General features: G+C 40.1%; 1 protein-coding gene across 1 annotated transcript; it reads left to right on the top strand.

The window, feature by feature from the left end:
- Positions 1-9183: 9183 nt before the first annotated feature.
- On the top strand, positions 9184-10478 carry LOC125546920 (ELMO domain-containing protein 2-like). Its single transcript, XM_048711012.1, has 4 exons — positions 9184-9267; positions 9488-9603; positions 9705-9759; positions 10064-10478. Exons 1-4 carry the CDS (start codon positions 9184-9186, stop codon positions 10214-10216), a joined length of 408 nt encoding a protein of 135 aa, XP_048566969.1. The 3' UTR covers positions 10217-10478.
- The last annotated feature ends 12834 nt before the right edge of the window (positions 10479-23312 follow it).

The following is a 23312-nucleotide window of genomic DNA, read 5'->3' on the forward strand; positions in this document are numbered from 1 at the left end:
TAATTTGATGCTTCTATTAATTATGGAGCTGGCAACCCCATCAAGAAAAATATTTGTTCTTTTGGGGCTGGCACCTCGAACATGCATAAAAATAGAGGGAAGCAGATATATTTTCGTGTATGCACACACCCTTCTTTCATTAGTTAGATGAACCATTGATTATCAATTCGAACCAGTCATGCGATTAAAATTAATTTTACCTAAATAGAGGGTGCAGAATAAAGTACAACAACTAGATTTGCAACATGGGATGCTGACGATATCTTCAAAGAACATTGCAACAGTAGCGAGGCTTCACAGCAGCATATGGTAAGCCAGTGTGTTTTAGTACATGTGAAATGTAATGCGTGTGGGCTGCTTTCTTGGCTTGTGCCCTCAACCTATAATCCTACAAAATTACAAATAGTTCAGTTGTCTACTTTGTTGTATTGCTTGATTCGAATGCTTGTTTGTTACTTGTTACGCTATACCTGAGTTGGCCAATATGTCAGCAGTGCCTGTTGTACTATCGTAAAGAAATGCATGCCTAGTTCATTTGAGTCCTTAACTTCTCCTCTGAACTTCATCACAAGACTAGGGATGTCAACTGGGTCCCATTTAATCCCGATTCAAGTCCACTAGTGATATGATAGTTCAAAAGAGTTTTTGTTTTTTGAGGAAAATGAACTAGGGAGCTAGCAAAAACTAACTAGATGGGACTGGCGGATGTTGTTTATTTGCCACTTACATCCCTAGTTTCATCTCACCATTTTAATTTCTTTTCGGCTGATGCTGCTTCGAACCCTTTAAATATAGCCTGCCATGCTCGACAATAATTCGTATGTCGTTTACCATGTAAGCTTACTGCCTGGATCATGCGATAACCATCTCTTACTTATGTCCAGCGGAAACCTTTTAGGATGCCATTCACACTAGGACACAATGTACAACCCTAGAATCTATTTGTGGAAGTAGTGCGCCATGCATGTTACTAGATGGTACCAGTTCAGAGGCAACACCGCCGGAGAGCAGTCTGAGCACAGATATTATAGTTCTTGAGGCTATACTAGAGGCATAAAGAGATGGTGTGGCTGCCATGAATGAGGTAATCTCGATCTTGAAGCTGGAAATCATGCAATTAGCTGCACGCATTATGCCAGCAACCCAAGAATTGGAGGAAGTAAGAATGTTGCATTTGAAGACGAATGAGGTCCTGCTGCTTCTGCTATCTGAAGCCTAGGGTAATCCCAGTTCTTCTTTAGATACCAGTTGAAATTGTCATTAGATTATTGTACTTGCATGTTGTGTCATGTCTCTGAATGGATTATGTCGTAAGACCCCCTATGTTGTCCATGAGTTGTAATGATCCGAATTTTTTAGGCGAGGTAATCCTTAGTACTTGTATGATTGACATAAGGTGGACTATTTTTCGTGTGAGCATATTGTATTGGATGAAATAACTATTTGACTCAAAGTGTGTCCAACCTACTGAATTCGATGATCATGGCATTTCTAAATCATAATCATATATAAAGGTGGAATAAATCTTTGTTGTGGTTTTGAAGAAATAAATAACAAAACGTAGAATTATCTGTGGATATTTGTAATCGAATAAAAAATGGATTTGGATTTAGTTGCCAGGGCCCAGGGAAAATGTGAATGCTAATTCTCCCAAGTTTTGAAAGAAGTGGCTAAACATCCACTATCATTTGTGGGCTTCCCGAAGCAAGTGTTTGCGAGATGGAAATTACTGTCTACCCCTGACGCTTGACATCCTTATCGACCAGATTTACACTGCTGTCGATAGGAGTAGACTAGTAACTTCAATCAGACATGACACGATGGCCTCTGAACCCATTCAGACACGGTGGGCGCCAAACGTGGGGGGTAAAACACATTTGATTCAAGCTCGTTCGGAAGACATGTGTCTCTCCCTCCATTTCCCCATTCATCCACGGTGGGCGGCAAAACAAACTCTCCTCGTCCAAAATCGATGTATGCTAATATTTTAAATAGGGGCAGATGTGTAACTTCCCTCAGACGTGACACAACCGCCCTACCTGTCAGCCCTGTTCATACACTATGGGCGCCAACCGTGGGCGCCAAAACACCCTCTCCTTGCCTGAAATCGTTACCGGCAAATATTTGGGAGATGTGAGATTACTGTCCTATCCCCAACCGACGTGATGTCTAAAATTTTAAATGGGGGATAAGTTCATAACTTTCCCACATTTCAGACAAGCGCGTCCCAAAGTTTGAGATCCCCCCTCCCCCTCCATTTCCCCATTCATACACAATCGGCGCCACGACAACCTCCCCAATGCGGCCAGCCTCCTCCATCCGCCACCCCATCCTCCACCTTGTCGGAGCCGCTACCCCTACCCCATCGTCCACTGCAAGATATGGACGTCTCTCATCCACAGCGCTGGACCAGGATCCTTTCATCGCGTTGTCTCGCTTCATCAGCGCCATCGTCCACCTTGTCGTTGCCGCTCCTACGACCGCCTCACCACGGAAACATGATTTATCCCCTGACCCGGCCGTTTGCCGTCTAAAGTCTTCTTCCCCGCCGCCGACAGCCATCGCACCCGCAACACCCTCAACGAATTAGCAGGGGCCTACACGGCGTCGCAAGAGAGGTGGTACTCTTCCATATGTGCTTAAGTTATTGATCTCACCCAAAAAATAGATCGTAAATTGTTTACTGTACTTTTCTTGTCCATACCAAATCGTAGTGGCTAGTTGAAAGCAAACATTGATTGTGAAGTAGCTTTGTCCGGTTTGCACCTTCAGATCCGCCATGGCACGGTCACTATACTCATAAAGCTTATGGTTTCCCCCCTTTATATTCACTACCATCATCGTAGGTGCTTCACTGCTTCGTGTCGTGCTAGCACTGCTCCTCGAGACCTCAACCCATCAAGCGAAACAACATGCCACTCATATTTCCAAAGCTTACAAGTTGAAATACAAATATGATATGATGCTCATATTACTAAAACAGAGAATGTTTAATTGGTCACCTAATGTTCCTATATTCGTTTTGAAAAGCATGTGTGCCACCCACTGGTCCAGCTAGTTCCACTTTCCTGATTTTACTCTTGATGCTTAGGGTTTTCCCCTTTTATCTACTCTACTATGATCTGCGTAGGTGCTTTCTGTCGTACTAGCATTACTCCACCCTTCAAGCTAAACAACACAACACTCAAAATTCCAAAGCTTAGTTGTTCAAATATGATTGTGATATGATACTGATATTAGTTAACAGACACATTTAATTGGTTAGCTAAAGGTCCCACTTGAGTTTCCAAATGCATGTCGCGACATATAGAGAGACAGCAGAATTGCATTTCTTTGTCACTTGTTGATTGTACTTTCTTGTCCATACCAAATCTTAGTTGTTATTTCAAAGCAAACATCGGTTGCTAAGTACCCTTTGCGTGGTTTGCAGCTTCAGATCTGCCATCCCACTGCCACGGTCAACACTATACTCATCATGCTTATGGTTTCCCCATTTTATGATGACCATGATTAGCCTATGTGGTTCGTGTCATAATAGCACTGCTCCACCCATCGAGCTAAACAAACTTAGTTGTACAAATTCAAATATGATATTGTGCTGATATTAGTAAAACTGAGAGATGTTTAGTTGGTCAGCTAAATGTTCCTACTTTGGTTTCGAAATACATGTGAGCCACATATGGAGAGACTGGAAGGAATAGTATTTCTCTGTGCGCTTTGGTTCATCATGGGTGGCCAACCGACATTGTATAGAAAGACTTGTAATATCTTCAATCTGCTTGCTCTTCTGCTCTTCTTTAAGATGATCCTCTTCTCTTGCGGTCGACTGATCAGGTCGAGTTATTCTCCCTTAGTATATTTTGAATCTGTCAGGTCAGGTCGACTTGTTCTTCTTTACTATATGTTGAAGCTGTCATCTGCGAAGTATCATCACTTCTGGATCTCTCATATTTTCAGTAGTAGGCCACATTATATTAATGCACACACCAAATTCCAACATGCATGGCACCTCTTAGAAGAATTGCAGAGATAGCACAAAGTGGTTTACAGGGAGGAAGTATTGAATTAGAGTCACTTCTGCATTACAAAGATAATCTCACGTGTTTTTATGTTTTAATGCATGTCAGATATTGAACATTATCAAAATGAATATGAGAATGGGTGCACGAGAGGAATATTGCGAAACAATCCACTGGCTAACAAACTTGGCATGGTGGAGGATGGCCTATCTTATTCACCCATCAAGGTGCTTGCTCTAACTTGGCAAGGTTGTATTGGTCGCACATATTTTGCATCTGACCTCTTGCATTACTTCTACCTTATTACACAAATCTGCTTAGTTTAAGCATCATATATGAGTATATGCCATACCTATCCATTTTCTGTACCTATTCCATGTGTCGTCATACTATGTTTTTCCAGTCAAATGTTGTTCTTTTGTAATAGATGTCCAAAAGGAAGAGGGTGAGTGCAGATCCTCAAGGAGTACAAGGTATTTGGAAAAGGTAGTGATACCTGTTAAATCAGATAGATCAGCAGCCATAGAAAACACATGCCCAACTGTACCACACTTTACCCCTACTCTAGTGGCCAAACCCCTATTAGAACTACTGAGAGCCCAGCGTTAGGTACTGTCTATGATATCAATTCAAAATTTGAACTCCTAAACTTCTGCATGTGCCTTACCTTCTCTCTTGTATGAAAACTAATTTCAGATGAATCTCCTTGCTCAAAGGATCATAGGATCTCACGACAATACTGGGCTCTGCATTGCTCTTATCAGTACCTCTTGCCCTTTGTCAACATACTTACACTCATTGTTGTTTGATTATGTAGCATCACTGTAAATGTTCGCTTCTTTATCCTCCCTTTGCTTGAAATTATAAGATCTATATGTACTATTAGATAAATGTAGAATTAACACAATGGTTATGAAGTTTTGGATTGCTCATGTAAGTACCTGTTGTCATGTACTCCCTCTGTATCAAATTAATTGTTGATCAATTGGATGTATTTAGAACTTAATAGTGCTAGATACATCCATTTGAGCGACAAGTAATAACGGATGTTGGTGGTATTACTGTACTTGCATTGCGAGATAGTTGATTGTCTAGCATTACTCTTCATCTTATCTGCCCTGCCCTCCACTTTCTACAAATTATCATATCTACATTTAATCTTACCAAAATGTTGAATAAAGCTAATGCCACTGCACACGTTGATGTCTGCATTCTTCTTGTCAGTACCTTTTGCCTTGTAACGTTGTACTTAATTAATTGCTATTTGATTATGTCTGATCAGTTTGCACCTGAGCTTCGTTATCCTCTGTTTCTTCCAATATTATTTGATCTATATTTACTATTTGCAAAATGTAGAATAATGGCAATGCTTATAAAGAATTTTCTTTGGGGAATTTATTGAATTATCCTTCCATCAACATGGAGAAGGGCTTTGTCCAGCCCGTGTTAACATGTAATGTAAGTTCATCCTTCTCAAGCCTTCAAACTTTGTTCTAGTATAGATTTAGATAGGCATAATTTCCTCCACTGATGTTTACTTTGTTGTTTACATCTGATTGGATGTTTGCAACAACTACCAATTTTAAATTGTAGTTGTAAAAACATGTTCCTTATGCAGAACAGATCCATTTATTTGCTTATATAATTGTGAAACCTGTTACGTGTCTCCTTATTTCTCTTTCAGAGTCGTATCTCTTATGCTAGGCAGAACTTTAGGGAAGATAGTGAGCCAAACCATCTTGAGGACAATGAGATGACCCCAAGGTCTTGTCTTGATGAGGATAGTGAGTTGAAACTACTCACCAGCAGGTGTGAGACAACCTCTATGCAGTCGCTGCCTCAATCAGTTCGACTTCTTCAGTCTCAAACAATCAGTTCGACTTCTTCAGTCTCAACTTAAAGCGGAAATGCTTGCTTCAGCTCAGCTCCGACTTGAAGTCAAAGATATAATGAAGATGTCAGGGGACTGCCGTGCGCACTATGGTGCCATACAGCTAGGGATGAAGCATCTATCGTTGACACAACTGAGGTCTCATCAGCTTGTTCGGCTGCTTGCGGGGCCCGACCTTGCCAGGCCTAGTGCCTTCTGAAGTGCTCTCAGTTTTGTATATTCTTTTATCGGCGCGTTTATATGCACTGGTGGCGACCTTTGATGCCCAGTGTATGTAATCCGCGGTCATGTTGCGCTTTATTATCACCGGTAGGGAACTTTGATTCAGTGGATGTAATATGACGTAATTTCTTTATTGTATAGTCTAAGTTTATTCTTTGGTCGGTATGCTGTAATTTAGGCCGGAAGGTTCAGTGGATCTCAGTGTTGTCGGTCTTCAGGTCGGCCCATTACTCATATGGGCCAAAACATGGGCATATAATCATCTTGGGCCATTAGCAGGTCTAAACCTATAGTAGTCTCCCGCCTTTAATAGGCCGAGTAAAGTTCTGGCCAGCTGGGCCAAAGAATACCATGGGCTTTTAACAGGCTAAAACCTAGATTGGGCTAGCGTTGAGCCAAAAAAATTCACGGGCCAATACAGGCCGAAACTGCCTAAGGCCCATGTTGGGCCCAAATAGGACGAGCAGTTAACAGGCCAAAATATATCTCGGTCCTGTTTGGCCCAATAAAATTATGGGCTTTAAGTAGGCCGGTATCCACGCGGGCCATAGGCCCAAAAGTGTCACGGGCCATTATCAGATGAGCTGTAAGCAGGCCGAATTCAACGCAGGCTGTAATTAGGCCCAACTGTTACATGGGCCATTAACAGGCCGATAGGCCAGTTGGGCTGAAATTTATCCATGAAGACTACGGGCCATTACGAGGCCTAAAGTTACTTTAGACAAGAAATATCCCAGTTTCTGCATGGGCCATTAAATGGCCTAAAGTTAAACCGGGCCGACAACGTCCCAGATACTCCATGGGCCGCTAACAGGCCGAAACTATTATCGGGCCAAACTGGTAAACGTGCATTTAACAGGCTGAAATACAAACCTATCTTAGAATGGGCCCAAAGGTATAGTGGTCGGTTAATGGGCCTGATCCGATATGGGCCGTAATTTGGCCCAAAACTCGGCAGGCTATGAACGGGCCTGATCTGATATGGGCCTCAATTTGACCCAAAACATGGCAGGCTGTTAACGGGTCAGCCCACTATTGTTTGAAAAAACATGGTGAGCCTTTAGCTGGGCCGACCTTTTCACCTGAATGGGCCTCTATTGGGCCGTGCCACGTGTCGACGTATCATAGGTGCCTCCTGTTCAATGAGTGGATGACATTTGTCCCGACGAGGAGCTGACACGTGGTTCCGTCGGCCAATGAGAATTTTACACGTGGAAAATCCCCATTGGTCCGGGCTATTAACGGGTTATAGGATCCAAAACCGGACCCGATAGCTTAACGGCGAGCCGTTACGGTCGATGCCACGTGTCGGTCACCCTTGACGAAAGCACTTCTATGACGCATGATTTATCATCATGGACGTGGACACTTCCGTGATGATAATTTTGGTAATGTCATGGAACACTTCTACGATAGCACATGTATGACTATCTTGATTCTGTCATAAAATCATGGATGTACATGCATGACAGAAAACGTGACCTACTGTGACAAACATGTATCATCATGGAAGTGTCTTTTTTTTGTAGTGATCAAGCACCGTAAGATCGAACCCACTACAAAGCACCTCTTCCCATTGCAAGATAAATAGATCAAGTTGGCCAAACAAAACCCAAATATGGGAGAAGAAATACGAGGCTATAAGCAATCATGCATAAAAGAGATCAAAGAAACTCAAATACTTTCATGGATATAAAAAGATAGATCTGATCATAAACTCAAAGTTCATCGATCCCAACAAACACACGCAAAAGAGTTACATCATATGGATCTCCAAGAGACCATTGTATTGAGAATCAAGACACTACTAGGGAAACGCTTATACATAGACGCTTACTAGTAGCGTGGGTTTATACCCCTCGCTACTGCTACTTACTAGTAGCGTGGGTTTTTACCCCTCGCTACTACTAAGTTGATAGTCGTAGTGCGGGTTTTTAACCCTCGCTACTACTAAGCGGTCTCTATTGTGCCCCCAAGGAACATGCCATAGTAGTAGCGAAGGTTATAAACCCGTGATACTACTAAGTTGATAGTAATAGCATGAGATTTTACTCCTTACTATTACTAAGCGGTCTCTATCGTACCCCCAGAACATACCATAGTAGTAGCAAGGGATAAAAACCCGCGCTACTACTAAGTACTGGGTTTTTTAACAGGCCTGAAATCCCCCATCTCCTCGTCTAAATCGAATTCCCCTCCCCATGATCTCCGCGCCGCCGCCACCCCATGAATCCGCGAACACACTCCACATTCTTCGCCGATTCCCGCCGCCGCGCCGCTCTCCTCTAACCCAATCACGCTGGCGGTGGCCCCCTCCTCCCACAAGCACCGGCGGCATCCTCTTCCTCCAGCGCCACGCTCCTTCTCCTTCTCTCTCAAGCGAAGGGAAAGAGGGAAGGCCCCAGATCGGGCGAGACCAGATCCACGGCGGCATCGGCGCGCCATCGTCGACCTGGGCTGCGACCACCATGGTCGCCGTCGTCGTCTCCTCCATGGAGGTCTGACCCGACAGTAGGAAGGACCGAATCCCGCCCGCCAGGATCAAGCCACGGCCTGAGCCTGCCATGGGGATCCGTGCTGATTGCAGCGTGTACGCAGGCACTATAGGAAGAGGAAGAGGAAGGAGGGAGGGGGACGGGGGAGGGCAGCACCCGCGAGCCGCATGGAGCAGCATGGCGGCTCCTTCCTTCCCCTGCGCCACCTCTCCGGCCACCACCACCTGCGTCTCCGTGCAGATGAGGGACAACGACGCGCACATTTCCTTCGATCTGACCCCGATTTAGGTGAACAGTGCTCGGTATTTGTGGCTGTAGTAATCACACGATTGCTTTTCAAACATGAATGCAAAGGATAACTGAAATCACAGCAAGTGCAACTGTCGTGTTTCATTATATTATACTTGTGCTTAGATTACGACATGATATATCCATCCCTGGATGAATTGTTTCTGACTAATACGATGGTCCAACAAATACTGCTCTCTGGAATTGGCTGTGCTTATATAAGGCTGGCCACTATTGTCTGACGTTGTATAGTGTGGTATCTAACAAAATGGTTGTGCTCATGTTTGCTTTAATAGAACAGAGTAGTATGATGTCCCCGGGGTATGAGGATTTGCTGGACGTGTGTGACTCAGTAAATTAGTAAGTTGGACTCACCGTGCCTGTAGAACTAAGGACGTGATATTTGGCATGAGTAACTTGCCCAAATGACCTGCAGTGCATCAGCACATGCTTGCTTATAATCTGTTTTCTATTACTATTAATAGTTTATATTGATCTAGCAAACCTGAACATACATTTCGATGCTACATTTGATAACCCATAACCCATTCATCACACCTTTTATTCATTAGGAAGCACTCAAAGCCCTTTGGCATGCTTCTTTTCTTGGGACTAAACTTCTAGGACTAGTATCAGATCAATGGAAGGAGATGGGATGGCAAGGGAAAGATCCATCCACAGATTTTAGGTATTGTTTTGTTCGTTTATTCCCACACACGCCCTTTACAAAATAAATAATTTCTTAATTCTATCTTGGATCCGGAATCATATATTGTGCTGGAATTACAGGGGTGGAGGCTTTATCTCTTTGGAGAATTTACTTTACTTTGCTAAGAACTATCTAGTGACTACAATTTCCCTTACTGAAGTGTTGGTTTAGATTCATCGCGCTTCTCGCCAGTTGCTAGGCTTCAAAGATTTTCTTTTAGCTAGAGCAGGGAAGAATCTAAGGACTCATGTGATATACAGTTGTACGAATCTATTCAGCTAGCAATGGAACACTTCCTCCTTTCAAAATTGAACAACTAATGATCCTTTGCTAATAACAGCAATGCATAATATTTATTATTGAATTATTAAGATAGGTAATATTTATATTTTTATATGTTTGGCCTTTCATTCATCTCAATCAGGCACTTTCTGTGCAGAAATCCTTTGAGCAGCTCCTTTGTAAGCAAAATGGTGACAAAGCATTGTGGGAATATCCATTTGTTGTAGCTGGAGTAAATATTACATTTATGCTCATTCAGATGCTTGATCTTCAAGCAGGTTTGTACTTTACACTTTTCTGTGCTTCTTGATTAGTTGATAGATTTACTTCTATGTAAACCTTCCCTCGGGCAAATTTTCTAAACTGTGAAACTGGTTTTACAATTGCAAATAACATATTTCTCCAACATGATTCCAAGTCTGAATTCTTTAGTCAAGTCTTCGTTTGCAATGACGCTGATACGTCTCCAACATGTCTATAATTTTTGATTGCTCCATGCTATATTATCTACTGTTTTGGACATTATTGGGCTTTATTATCCACTTTTATATTATTTTTGAGACTAACCTATTAACCAGAGGCCCAACCCAGAATTGCTGTTTTTTGTCTGTTTTAGGGTTTCGAAGAAAAGGAATATCAAACGGAGTCCAAACGGAATGAAACCTTCGGGAACGTGATTTTCTCATCGAATACAACTCAGGAGACTTGGACCATATGTCAAGCCACGTAACAGGAGGCCACGAGGTAGGGGGCGCGCCTACCCCCCAAGTGCGCCCCCACCCTCGTGGGCCCCCTGTTGCTCCACCGACGTACTTCTTCCTCCTATATATATCCACGTACCCCCAAATAATCAGAACAGGAGCCAAAACCCTAATTCCACCGCCGTAACTTCCTGTGTCCACGAGATCCCATCTTGGGGCCTGTCCCGGAGCTCCGCCGGAGGTGGCATCGATCACGGAGGGCTTCTACATCAACACCATAGCCCCTCCGATGAAGTGTGAGTAGTTTACTTCAGACCTATGGGTCCATAGTTAGTAGCTAGATGGCTTCTTCTCTTTTTTTGGATCTCAATATAATGTTCTCCCCTCTCTTGTGGAGATCTATTCAATGTAATCTTCTTTTTGCGGTGTGTTTGTTGAGACCGATGAATTGTGGGTTTAAGATCAAGTCTATCTATGAATAATATTTAAATCTTCTCTGAATTCTTTTATGTATGATTGGTTATCTTTGCAAGTCTCTTCGAATTATCAGTTTGGTTTGGCCTACTAGATTGATCTTTCTCAATCTTGCGGTGTCCTTTCCCGGTGACAGTAAGGGCAGCAAGGCACGTATTGTATTGTTGCCATCGAGGATAACAAGATGGGGTTTTCTTCATATTGCATGAGTCTATCCCTCTACATCATGTCATCTTGCTTAAGGCGTTACTCTGTTTTTAACTTAATACTCTAGATGCATGCTGGATAGCGGTCGATGAGTGGAGTAATAGTAGTAGATGCAGCCAGGAGTCGGTCTACTTGTCTCAGACGTGATGCCTACATACATGATCATACCTAGATATTCTCATAACTATGCTCAATTCTGTTAATTGCTCAACAGTAATTTGTTCACCCACCGTAGAATACTTATGCTCTCGAGAGAAGCCACTAGTGAAACCTATGGCCCCCGGGTCTATCTTTATCATATCAATCTCCTACTACTTAGTTATTTACTTTGCTATTTTACTTTGCCTTTATTTTACTTTGCATCTTTATCATAAAAATACCAAAAATATTATCTTTATCATATCTATCAGATCTCACTCTCGTAAGTGTCCCTATAGGGATTGACAACCCATATTTGCGTTGGTTGCGAGGATTTATTTGTTTTGTGCAGGTGCGAGGGACTCGCGCGTAGCCTCCTACTGGATTGATACCTTGGTTCTCAAAAATTGAGGGAAATACTTACGCTACTTTGCTGCATCATCCCTTCCTCTTCGGGGAAAACCAACACAGTGCTAAAAGAGTTAAGGATTTCTGGCGCCGTTGCCGGGGAGGTCTACGCAAAAGTCAACATACCAAGTACCCATCACATACCCTTATCTCCCGCATTACATTATTTGCCATTTGCCTCTCGTTTTCCTCTCCCCCACTTCACCCTTGCCGTTTTATTTGCCCTCTCTCTCTCTATCCTCCCTCTATTTGCCTCTTTTTGCCCGCTTGCTTTTTGTTTGCTTGTGTGTTAGTTTGCTTGCTTGTCATGATGGCTCAAGATAATACTAAATTGTGTGACTTCACCAATACCAACAAAAATGATTTTATTAGCACTCCGATTGCTCCTCTCACCGATGCTGAATCTTGTGAAATTAATGCTGCTTTGCTGAATCTTGTTATGAAAGATCCGTTCTCCGGCCTTCCTAGTGAAGATGTCGCTACCCATCTAAATAGCTTCATTGATTTGTGTGACATGAAAAAGAAGAAAGATGTGGACAATGATATTGTTAAATTGAAACTATTGCCTTTTTCGCTTAGAGATCTTGCTAAAGCTTGGTTTTCGTCTTTGCCTAAAAATAGTATTAATTCATGGAATAAGTGCAAAGATGCTTTTATCTCTAAGTATTTTCCTCCCGCTAAGATTATCTCTCTTAGAAACGATATTATGAATTTTAAGCAACTTGATCATGAACATGTTGCACAAGCTTGGGAGAGAATGAAATTAATGATACGTAATTGCCCAACACATGGTTTGAATTTATGGATGATTATACAAAAATTTTATGCCGGATTGAATTTTGCTTCTAGAAATCTTTTAGATTCGTCCGCGGGAGGTACTTTTATGGAAATCACTTTAGGAGAAGCTACTAAACTCCTAGATAATATTATGGTTAATTATTCTCAATGGCATACTGAAAGATCTACTAATAAAAAGGTGCATGCGATAGAAGAAATTAATGTTTTGAGTGGAAAGATGGATGAACTTATGAAATTATTTGCTAATAAGAGTGTTTCTTATGATCCTAATGAAATGCCCTTGTCTAATTTGATTGAGAATAATAATGAATCTATGGGTGTGAATTTTGTTGGTAGGAACAATTTTGGTAATAACGCGTATAGAGGAAATTTCAACCCTAGGCTTTATCCTAGTAATCCCTCTAATAATTATGGTAATTCCTACAACAATTCTTATGGAAATTATAATAAGACGCCATCTGATTTTTATTCTAATATTAAAGAATTTATTACTTCACAAAACAATTTTAATGCTATGATTGAAGAAAAATTGCTTAAGATTGATGATTGTGGATGATTATACAAAACTTTTATGCCGGATTGAATTTTGCTTCTAGAAATCTCTTAGATTCGGCCGCGGGAGGCACTTTTATGGAAATCACTTTAGGAGAAGCTACTAAACTCCTAGATAATATTATGGTTAATTGTTCTCAACGGCATACTGAAAGATCTACTAATAAAAAGGTGCATGCGATAGAAGAAATTAATGTTTTGAGTGGAAAGATGGATGAACTTATGAAATTATTTGCTGGTAAGAATGTTTCTTCTGATCCTAATGACATGCCCTTGTATAATTTGATTGAGAATAATAATGAATCTATGGATGTTAATTTTGTTGGTAGGAACAAATTGGTAACAACGCGTATAGAGGAAATTTTAATCCTAGGCCTTATCCTAGTAATCCCTCTAATAATTATGGTAATTTCTACAATAATTCTTATGGAAATTATAATAATATGCCCTCTGATTTTGAATCTAATATTAAAGAATTTATTACTTTGCAAAATAATTTCAATGCTTTGATTGAAGAAAAATTGCGTAAGATTGATGAGTTGGCTAGGAACGTTGATAGAATTTCTCTTGATGTTGATTCTTTGAAATTTAGATCTATCCCACCTAAGCATGATATCAATGAGTCTCTCAAAGCCATGAGAATTTCCATTGATGAGTGCAATGAAAGAACCGCTAGGATGCGTGCTAAGAAAGATGCCTTTATAAAAGCGTGTTCTTCTAGTTCCTATGAAAATAATGATGAAGATCTAAAAGTTATTGGTGTGTCCCCTATTAAATCTTTGTTTTGCAATATAAATCTTGATAATGATGGGACTGAATATGATCCACCTTTACCTAGTAGGCGTTCCAAGAATTCTGAATCTTTTGATCTTGATGCTAAATTTGATAAAAGTGGGATTGAAGAAATTAAAACCCTAGATGTTGCTAAACCCACTATTATGGATTTCAAGGAATTTAACTATGAAAATTGCTCTTTGATTGATTGTATTCCAGCAATCCATGCAAAATTCTCCTCACGCTTATAGTCAAAATAAAGTATTTACTAAACATATCGTTGATGCCTTGATGCAATCTTATGAAGAAAAACTTGAATTGGAAGTTTCTATCCCTAGAAAACTTTATGATGAGTGGGAACCAACTATTAAAAGTAAAATTAAAGATCATGAATGCTATGCTTTATGTGATTTGGGTGCTAGTGTTTCCACGATTCCAAAGACTTTGTGTGATTTGTTAGGTTTCCGTGATTTTGATGATTGCTCTCTAAAGTTGCACCTTGTGGATTCCACTATTAAGAAATGTATGGGAAGAATTAATGATGTTCTTATTGTTGCAAATAGGAATTACGTGCCCGTAGATTTTATCATTCTTGACATAGATTGCAATCCTTCATGTCCTATTATTCTTGGTAGACCTTTCCTTAGAACGATTGATGCAATTATTGATATGAAGGAAGGAAATATTAGATTTCAATTCCCATTAAGGAAAGGCATAGAACACTTTCCTAGAAATAAAATTAAATTACCTTATGAATCTATTATGAGAGCCACTTATGGATTGCCTACCAAAGATGGCAATACCAAGATCTATTCTTGCTTGTTATGCCTAGCTAGGGGCGTTAAACGATAGCGCTTGTTGGGAGGCAACCCAATTTTATTTTTATACTTGATTTTTTCTCCTGTTTAGTAACAAATAAATTATCTAGCCTCTGTTTTGGTTGTGTTTTTTGTGTTTAATTAGTGTTTGTGCCAAGTAGAACCGTTGGGAAGACTTGGGGAAAGTCTTGTTGAACTTGCTGTAAAAAACAGAAACTTTAGCGCTCACGAGAACTGCTTTCATTTTTATTTGGAAAGTGATATTTAGTTAATTATTTTTTCAGATTATTAATAGATAAATTACTCACGTCGAGCAATTTATTTTATAATTTTTGGGGTTCCAGATCTTGCGCTAGTTACAGATTACTACAGACTGTTCTGTTTTGACAGATTCTGTTTTTCGTGTGTTGTTTGCTTATTTTGATGAATCTATGGCTAGTAAATTAGTTTATAAACCATAGAGAAGTTGGAATACAGTAGGTATAACACCCATATAAATAAAGAATGAGTTCATTACAGTACCTTGAAGTGGTCTTTTGTTTTCTTTCGCTAACGGAGCTCACGAGATTTTCTACTTTAAGTTTTGTGTTGTGAAGTTTTCAAGTTTTGGGTAAAGATTTGATGGATTATGGAACAAGGAGTGGCAAGAGCCTAAGATTGGGGATGCCCATGGCACCCCCAAGATAATATAAGGACACCTAAAAGCCAAAGCTTGGGGATGCCCAGGAAGGCATCCCCTCTTTCATCTACTTCTATCGGTAACTTTACTTGGAGCTATATTTTTATTCACCACATGATATGTGTTTTGCTTGGATCGTCTTGTATTATTTGAGTCTTTGCTTGTTAGTTTACCACAATCATCCTTGCTGTACACACCTTTTGAGAGAGCCATACATGATTTGGAATTTGTTAGAATACTCTATGTGCTTCGCTTATATCTTTTGAGTTATATAATTTTGCTCTAGTGCTTCACTTATATCTTTTAGAGCACGGTGGTGGATTTGTTTTATATAAACTATTGATCTCTCATGATTCACTTAGATTATTTTGAGAGTCTTAATAGCATGGTAATTTGCTTAAAATCCTAATATGCTTGGTATGCAAGATTAATAATAAAAACTTTCTTATGAGTGTGTTGAATACTAAGAGAAGTTTGATGCTTGATGATTGTTTTGAGACATGGAGGTAATAATATCAAAGTCGTGCTAGTTGAGTAGTTGTGAAATTGAGAAATACTTTTGTTGAGGTTTGCAAGTCCCATAGCATGCATGTATGGTAAACGTTATGCAACAAATTTGAAACATGAGGTGTTATTTGATTGTCTTCCTTATGAGTGGCGGTCGGGGACGAGCGATGGTCTTTTCCTACCAATCTATCCCCCTAGGAGCATGCGCGTAGTACTGAGGTTTTTGATGACTCGTAGATTTTTGCAATAAGTATGTGAGTTCTTTATGACTAATGTTGAGTCCATGGATTATACGCACTCTCACCCTTCCGTCCTTGCTAGCCTCTTTGGTACCGTGCATTGCCCTTTCTCACATTGAGAGTTGGCGCAAACTTCGCCGGTGCATCCAAACCTCGTGATATGATACGCTCTTTCACACATAAACCTCCTTATATCTTCCTCAAAACAGCCACCATACCTACGTATATATTATGGCATTTCCATAGCCATTCCGAGATATATTGCCATGCAACTTTCCATCATTCCGTTCATCATGACACATTCATCATTGTCATATTGCTTAGCATGGTCATGTAGTTGACATAGTATTTGTGGCAAAGCCACCGTTCATAATCCTTTCATACATGTCACTCTTAGTCCATTGCATATCCCGGTACACCGCCGGAGGCATTCATATAGAGTCATCTTTGTTCTAGTATCGAGTTGTAATCATTGAGTTGTAAATAAATAGAAGTGTGATGATCATCATTTTCTAGAGCATTGTCCCAAGTGAGGAATAAAAAAAGATAAAGGCCATAAAAAAGAGAAGGCCCAAAAAAGAGAAAGGCCATAAAAAAAAGAAAAGGCCCAAAGAAAAAAAATGAGAGAAAAAGAGAGAAGGGACAATGTTACTATCCTTTGCCACACTTGTGCTTCAAAGTAGCACCATGATCTTCATAGTAGAGAGTCTCTCATGTTATCACTTTCATATACTAGTGGGAATTTTTCATTATAGAACTTGGCTTGTATATTCCAACAATGGGCCTCCTCAAGTGCCCTAGGTATTCGTGAGCAAGCAAGTTGGATGCACACCCACTAGTTTCTTTTGTTGATCTTTCATACATTTATAGCTCTAGTGCATCCGTTGCATGGCAATCCCTACTCCTTGCATTAACATCAATCGGTGGGCATCTCCATAGCCCATTGATTAGCCTCGTTGATGTGAGACTTCCTTTTTTGTCTTCTCCACATAACCCCCTCATTATATTCTATTCCACCTATAGTGCTATGTCCATGGCTCGCGCTCATATATTGCGTGAAAGTTTATAGGTTTGAGATTACTAAAGTATGAAACAATTGCTTGGCTTGTCATCGGGGTTGTGCATGATGATAGCATTCTTGTGTGACGAAAATGAAACATGACTAAACCATATGATTTTGTAGGGATGAACTTTCTTTGGCCATGTTATTTTGAGAAGACATAATTGCTTAGTTAGTATGCCTGAATATTATCATTTTTATGTCAATATGAACTTTTGTCTTGAATCTTTCGGATCTGAATATTCATACCACAATTAAGAAGAATTACATTAAAATTATGCCATGTAGCACTCCGCATAAAAAATTCTATTTTTATCATTTACCTAATCGAGGACGAGCAGGAATTAAGCTTGGGGATGCTTGATACGTCTCCAACGTATCTATAATTTTTGATTGCTCCATGCTATATTATCTACTGTTTTGGACATTATTGGGCTTTATTATCCACTTTTATATTATTTTTGGGACTAACCTATTAACCGGAGGCCCAGCCCAGAATTGCTGTTTTTTGCCTGTTTTAGGGTTTCAAAGAAAAGGAATATCAAACGGAGTCCAAACGGAATGAAACCTTCGGGAACGTGATTTTCTCATCGAATACAACTCAGGAGACTTGGACCCTACGTCAAGCCACGTAACAGGAGGCCACAAGGTAGGGGGGCGCGCCTACCCCCAGGTGCGCCCCCACCCTCGTGGGCCCCCTGTTGCTCCACCGACATACTTCTTCCTCCTATATATATCCATGTACCCCCAAACAATTAGAACAAGAGCCAAAACCCTAATTCCACCGCCGTAACTTTCTGTATCCATGAGATCCCATCTTGGGGCCTGTTCCGGAGCTCCGCCGGAGGGGGCATTGATCACGGAGGGCTTCTACATCAACACCATAGCCCCTCCGATGAAGTGTGAGTAGTTTACTTCAGACCTACGGGTCCATAGTTAGTAGCTAGATGACTTCTTCTCTCTTTTTGGATCTCAATACAATGTTCTCCCCCTCTCTTGTGGAGATCTATTCGATGTAATCTTCTTTTTGCGGTGTGTTTGTTGAGACCGATGAATTGTGGGTTTATGATCAAGTCTATCTATGAATAATATTTGAATCTTCTCTGAATTCTTTTATGTATGATTGGTTATCTTTGCAAGTCTCTTCGAATTATCAGTTTGGTTTGGCCTACTAGATTGATCTTTCTTGCAATGGGAGAAGTGCTTAGCTTTGGGTTCAATCTTGCGGTGTCCTTTCTCGGTGACAGTAAGGGCAGCAAGGCACGTATTGTATTGTTGCCATCGAGGATAACAAGATGGGGTTTTCTTCATATTGCATGAGTCTATCCCTCTACATCATGTCATCTTGCTTAAGGCGTTACTCTGTTTTTAACTTAATACTCTAGACGCATGCTGGATAGCGGTCGATGAGTGGAGTAATAGTAGTAGATGCAGGCAGGAGTCGGTCTACTTGTCTCGGACGTGATGCCTATATACATGATCATACCTAGATATTCTCATAACTATGCTCAATTCTGTCAATTGCTCAATAGTAATTTGTTCACCCACCGTAGAATACTTATGCTCTCGAGAGAAGCCTCTAGTGAAACCTATGGCCCCTGGGTCTATCTTTATCATATCAATCTCCTACTACTTAGTTATTTACTTTGCTATTTTACTTTGTCTTTATTTTACTCTGCATCTTTATCATAAAAATACCAAAAATATTATCATCATATCTATCAGATCTCACTCTCGTAAGTGGCCCTATAGGGATTGACAACCCCTATTTGCGTTGGTTGCGAGGATTTATTTGTTTTGTGTAGGTGCAAGGGACTCGCGCGTAGCCTCCTACTGGATTGATACCTTGGTTCTCAAAAATTGAGGGAAATACTTACGCTACTTTGCTGCATCATCCCTTCCTCTTCGGGGAAAACCAACGCAGTGCTAGAAGAGGTAGCAATGCCGACACGATTTGATATGTGTGTGCTCTAGCTATTCCTAAAGCAAATGCATAGAGCACCCTTGAACTTACTACTTCCTTATCAACACTATAAGCTGTTGCAATGGCGTTTCATAAACTCTTCTATACCATCGCTGCCGGCCGCTTCCCAACAACCACCGGACGGTCCACGGGCATAGGCTAGCACGGCGAGTCAGCCGACACATGACCCCCGCGGCGGAGCGACTACCCAGGGTAGTGTAGGAAAATTACTTCCTTCTTTGAATGTGATCCTCTTTTGCAGCGGATAAAAAATAACCTAAAGCTGCATCTGTATTAGTTTGGTCTAGCTTCTTTTTTTACATCGGCTAACTTCATATTGTAACAAACAAGAACAAGAGGCACTGATAAATGCTAATGATTTAGTAACTACAAATTTCTATGTTTTTCTTTGCTTTGCCCTGCCCAGCAATGTATTTTCATTACAAATTTCGCCACAAAGAAACCATTTGAATCTGACTCACTTTCAGTTGACTAAATTTTACATGGACATAGAGTGGCACATGTGGTAGTCTGGTAGACATGCACTATGACATCACCATTTGAAGCATCGCCATGACATCACCATGTGGTAGTCTGGTTGACTAATATTTACAAGTACATATTCTCATTGTATTAGAATCTTAGTCCCTGTATCATGTATCATCTGAGCTTATGCTTCCTCTCCATTTATTCTCTATATCTATATGCCTTGCTGATCCTCATTTCCATCGCTACAGGATAATGAGATGTTGAAGAGACATACTAAATCCATGACACTACAGTGCAATTGCACCATTCCATTGAATATTACTCAGGAATAAGGACATTTCACTGGCAGATTAGCTCTATTTTTTCTTTTCATTTTTCTTATTATTGGAGAGAGGACAGGTAGAATGAGAAACTATGTGATAGTAGATACGACAACTGTGTGATAGTAGAATCAGCTATAAGGAGACATCTCCATCACTATTGTGTTTTCTCAGAATTCTATGCAAAAAATGGAATTGGTTCATTTTATTTTTTAATTCCTAATAAGTTAGTAGTAGCGTGGGGAAAAAATTACACGCTACTAGTATTTAGGATACTAGTAGCGTTGGTAGCTTGCCCACGCTACTACTATTTCATTAGTAGTAGTGCGGGTCCATAATAGCAGTAGCGAGTTTGTTAGTAGTAGCGCGGGTTCCACCCACGATACTACTATTTTTTGGCTGTAGCGCGATACTAGTAGCGCGGGTACCCGCGCTACTAGTAGCCAGTTTACCCACGCTACTAGTAGCCTTTTTCTTAGTAGTGAGAGAGAGATGAAGCCATCTAGCTACTAACTACGCACCCGAAGGTCTACAAAGAACTACTCACGCATCATCGAAGAGGCACCAATGGAGGTGGTGAACCCCATCCGAGATGGTGTCTAGATTGGATCTGGTGGTTCTGGACTTCGCGGCGGCTAGATGCATATTTCGTCGACTCCCCTAGTGTTTTGGGAACATTGGGGTATTTATATAGCAAAGAGGCGGTCCGAGGGGAACCCGAGGTGGGCACAACCCACTAGGGCCCACCTGGGCCTCCAAGTGCGCCCTGGTGGGTTGTGCTCTCCTCGGAGCACCCCCCAGGCACAGCCAGGGCCCGTTATGTTCCTTCTGGTCCATAAAAAATCTCTATGAAGTTTCGTGGCATTTGGACTACGTTTGATATTGATTTTCTACATTGTAAAAAACATGGAAAAAACATCAACTCGCACTTGGCACTATGTCAATAGGTTAGTACCAAAAAATGATATAAAATGATTATAAAACATCCAAGATTGATAATATAATAGCATGGAACAATAAAAAATTGTAGATACGTTGGAGACGTATCAGCATCCCCAAGCTTAACTCCTACTCGTCCTCGAGTAGGGAAGTGATAAAAACAGAATTTTTGATGTGGAATGCTGCCTAACATGTCATATCATATTCCTTCTTTATAGCATAGACATTTGGACTTAAGCAATAGTCTAATTTTTACATGATAATTTAAATACTCAAGCATATCAACAAGCAACCATGTCTTCCAAAATATCAACGTTAAAATAAGTTATCCCTAGCCCATCATGCTCAACCATTGATCCATTCATGAAACACACTCGCATATTAGCTACACCCAATATTCAAGTATGATCATATTGCCTCCTAGTTGGTGCTTTTATAAGAGAATATGGAGACTCAAATTCAAAATAAAAATTGCATAAAGTAAAAGAAAGGCCCTTCGCATAGGGAAGTAGGGATTTGTAGAGGTGCTAGAGCTCAAAGCGAAAACCTTAGAGATGAAAACATTTTGGGAGGTGTGTCCTTCCCACCAACGACAATGAGTTAGAGTTCCCACTACTTTCCATGCTTAGATATATCATAGGCGGTTCCCAAACAGAAAATAAAGTTTATTACTTTTTCCACCATACTTTTACTTTCTATGGTTAACCGTATCCACTAGTGCCTTCCATACCAACACTTCCAAGGAATTTATTATTTGACAACAAAAAGCAAATTCATTTTTTCATTTCAGGACTAGGCATCCCTAATACCTTTGCCTTACTCTCATGTAATGACAAGTGAATAAACACTCATCGTAAGAATAACACATCTAGCATGGAAAATATTAGCCACCCCTCACCGCTCCCCGAGCAAAACGAACACACAAAAAACAAGTTTATGTAGAAAATTAAAGATGGCACATGCAAATTTGCTGAGAATGGCAAAAGAATACCGCATAAGGGTAGATATAGTGGACTCATGTGGCAGAACTCATTTAAAGGTTTTTGGATGCCCAAGTAGAGATCATACTTAGTGAAAAAATGAAGGCTAGCAAAATATTGAGAAGCGACCAACCAAGAGATAGATAATCTTATAAGCAAGCATTAAGTATAATTAACACTGAATAATGCACCATAAGTAGGATATAATTTCATTGCATGACTATTGACTCTTGTGCTTGCATAGGGAATCACAAACCTTAACACCAATATTCTTACTAAAGCATAATTACTCATCAAGATGACTCACACATCACATCATCATATCTCAAAACTATTACTAAGAATCAAGTTTATGTTTTCCAATGATCTTCATGAAAGTTTTTATTATATCCTTCTTGGATCTCTATCACTTTGGGACTAATTTTCATGTGTTGCTTTTAACAAGCTCAAACAAATATAAGTGAAGATCATGAGCTTAATATTTCTTTCTCTCAAAATAATTTAAGTGAAGCAAGAGAGAATTTCTTGAAAATTTTACTAACTCTCAAATAAATCTAATTGAAGCAATAGAGCATTTCTTCAAAAATACTAAAGCACACCGTGCTAAAAAAGATATAAGTGATGCACTAGAGCAAGTCCGTAGCTCATAAAAATTTAAGTGAAGCCTAGAGAGCAATTCTAACAAGCCATGACATAATTTTGGCTCTCTCAAATAGGTGTGTCCAGCAAGGGATCAAGACTTAAAACACAAAATAAAACAAGCAAAGACTCATATCATATAATACGCTCCAAGCAAAAAACATAGTATGTGATGAATAAAAATATAGCTTCGAGTAAAATACCGATGGTCGTTAGAAGAAAGAGGGGATGCCACTCGGGGGCATCCCCAAGCTTAATTGGTTGCTCATTTTTGGATAATAGCTTGGGATTCCAGGGCATCCCTAATCTTAGGCTCTTGTACTCCTTATTCCTTCATCCATCGTAAGATAACCCAAAACTTGAAAACTTCAATCACACAAAACTCAACAAAACCTTCGTGAGATCCATTAGTATAAGAAAATAAATCACTATTATAAGTGTTGTATCAAACCAATTAATAATTTTTTCTTGCATTATATCTATTGTATTCCAACTTTTCTATGGCAAAAACTCATCAAAGAAAAACATAGAGCCATCTAAATAAGCACACAATGCAAAGAAAAGAGGATGTGTCAAAACAGAATAGTGTGTAGCAATCTGACTATTTCGAATACTTATGTAACTCCAAAAATGCTGAAAAATTAGACGACCTGATAAATTTTTATATTGATCTACTGAAAGGGGAATGGGTATTTTATCGCTCTCTGGTTAAAAATTAAAA

This window comes from Triticum urartu, chromosome 3 (assembly GCF_003073215.2).
Source record: "Triticum urartu cultivar G1812 chromosome 3, Tu2.1, whole genome shotgun sequence".
NCBI lineage: Eukaryota > Viridiplantae > Streptophyta > Magnoliopsida > Poales > Poaceae > Triticum > Triticum urartu.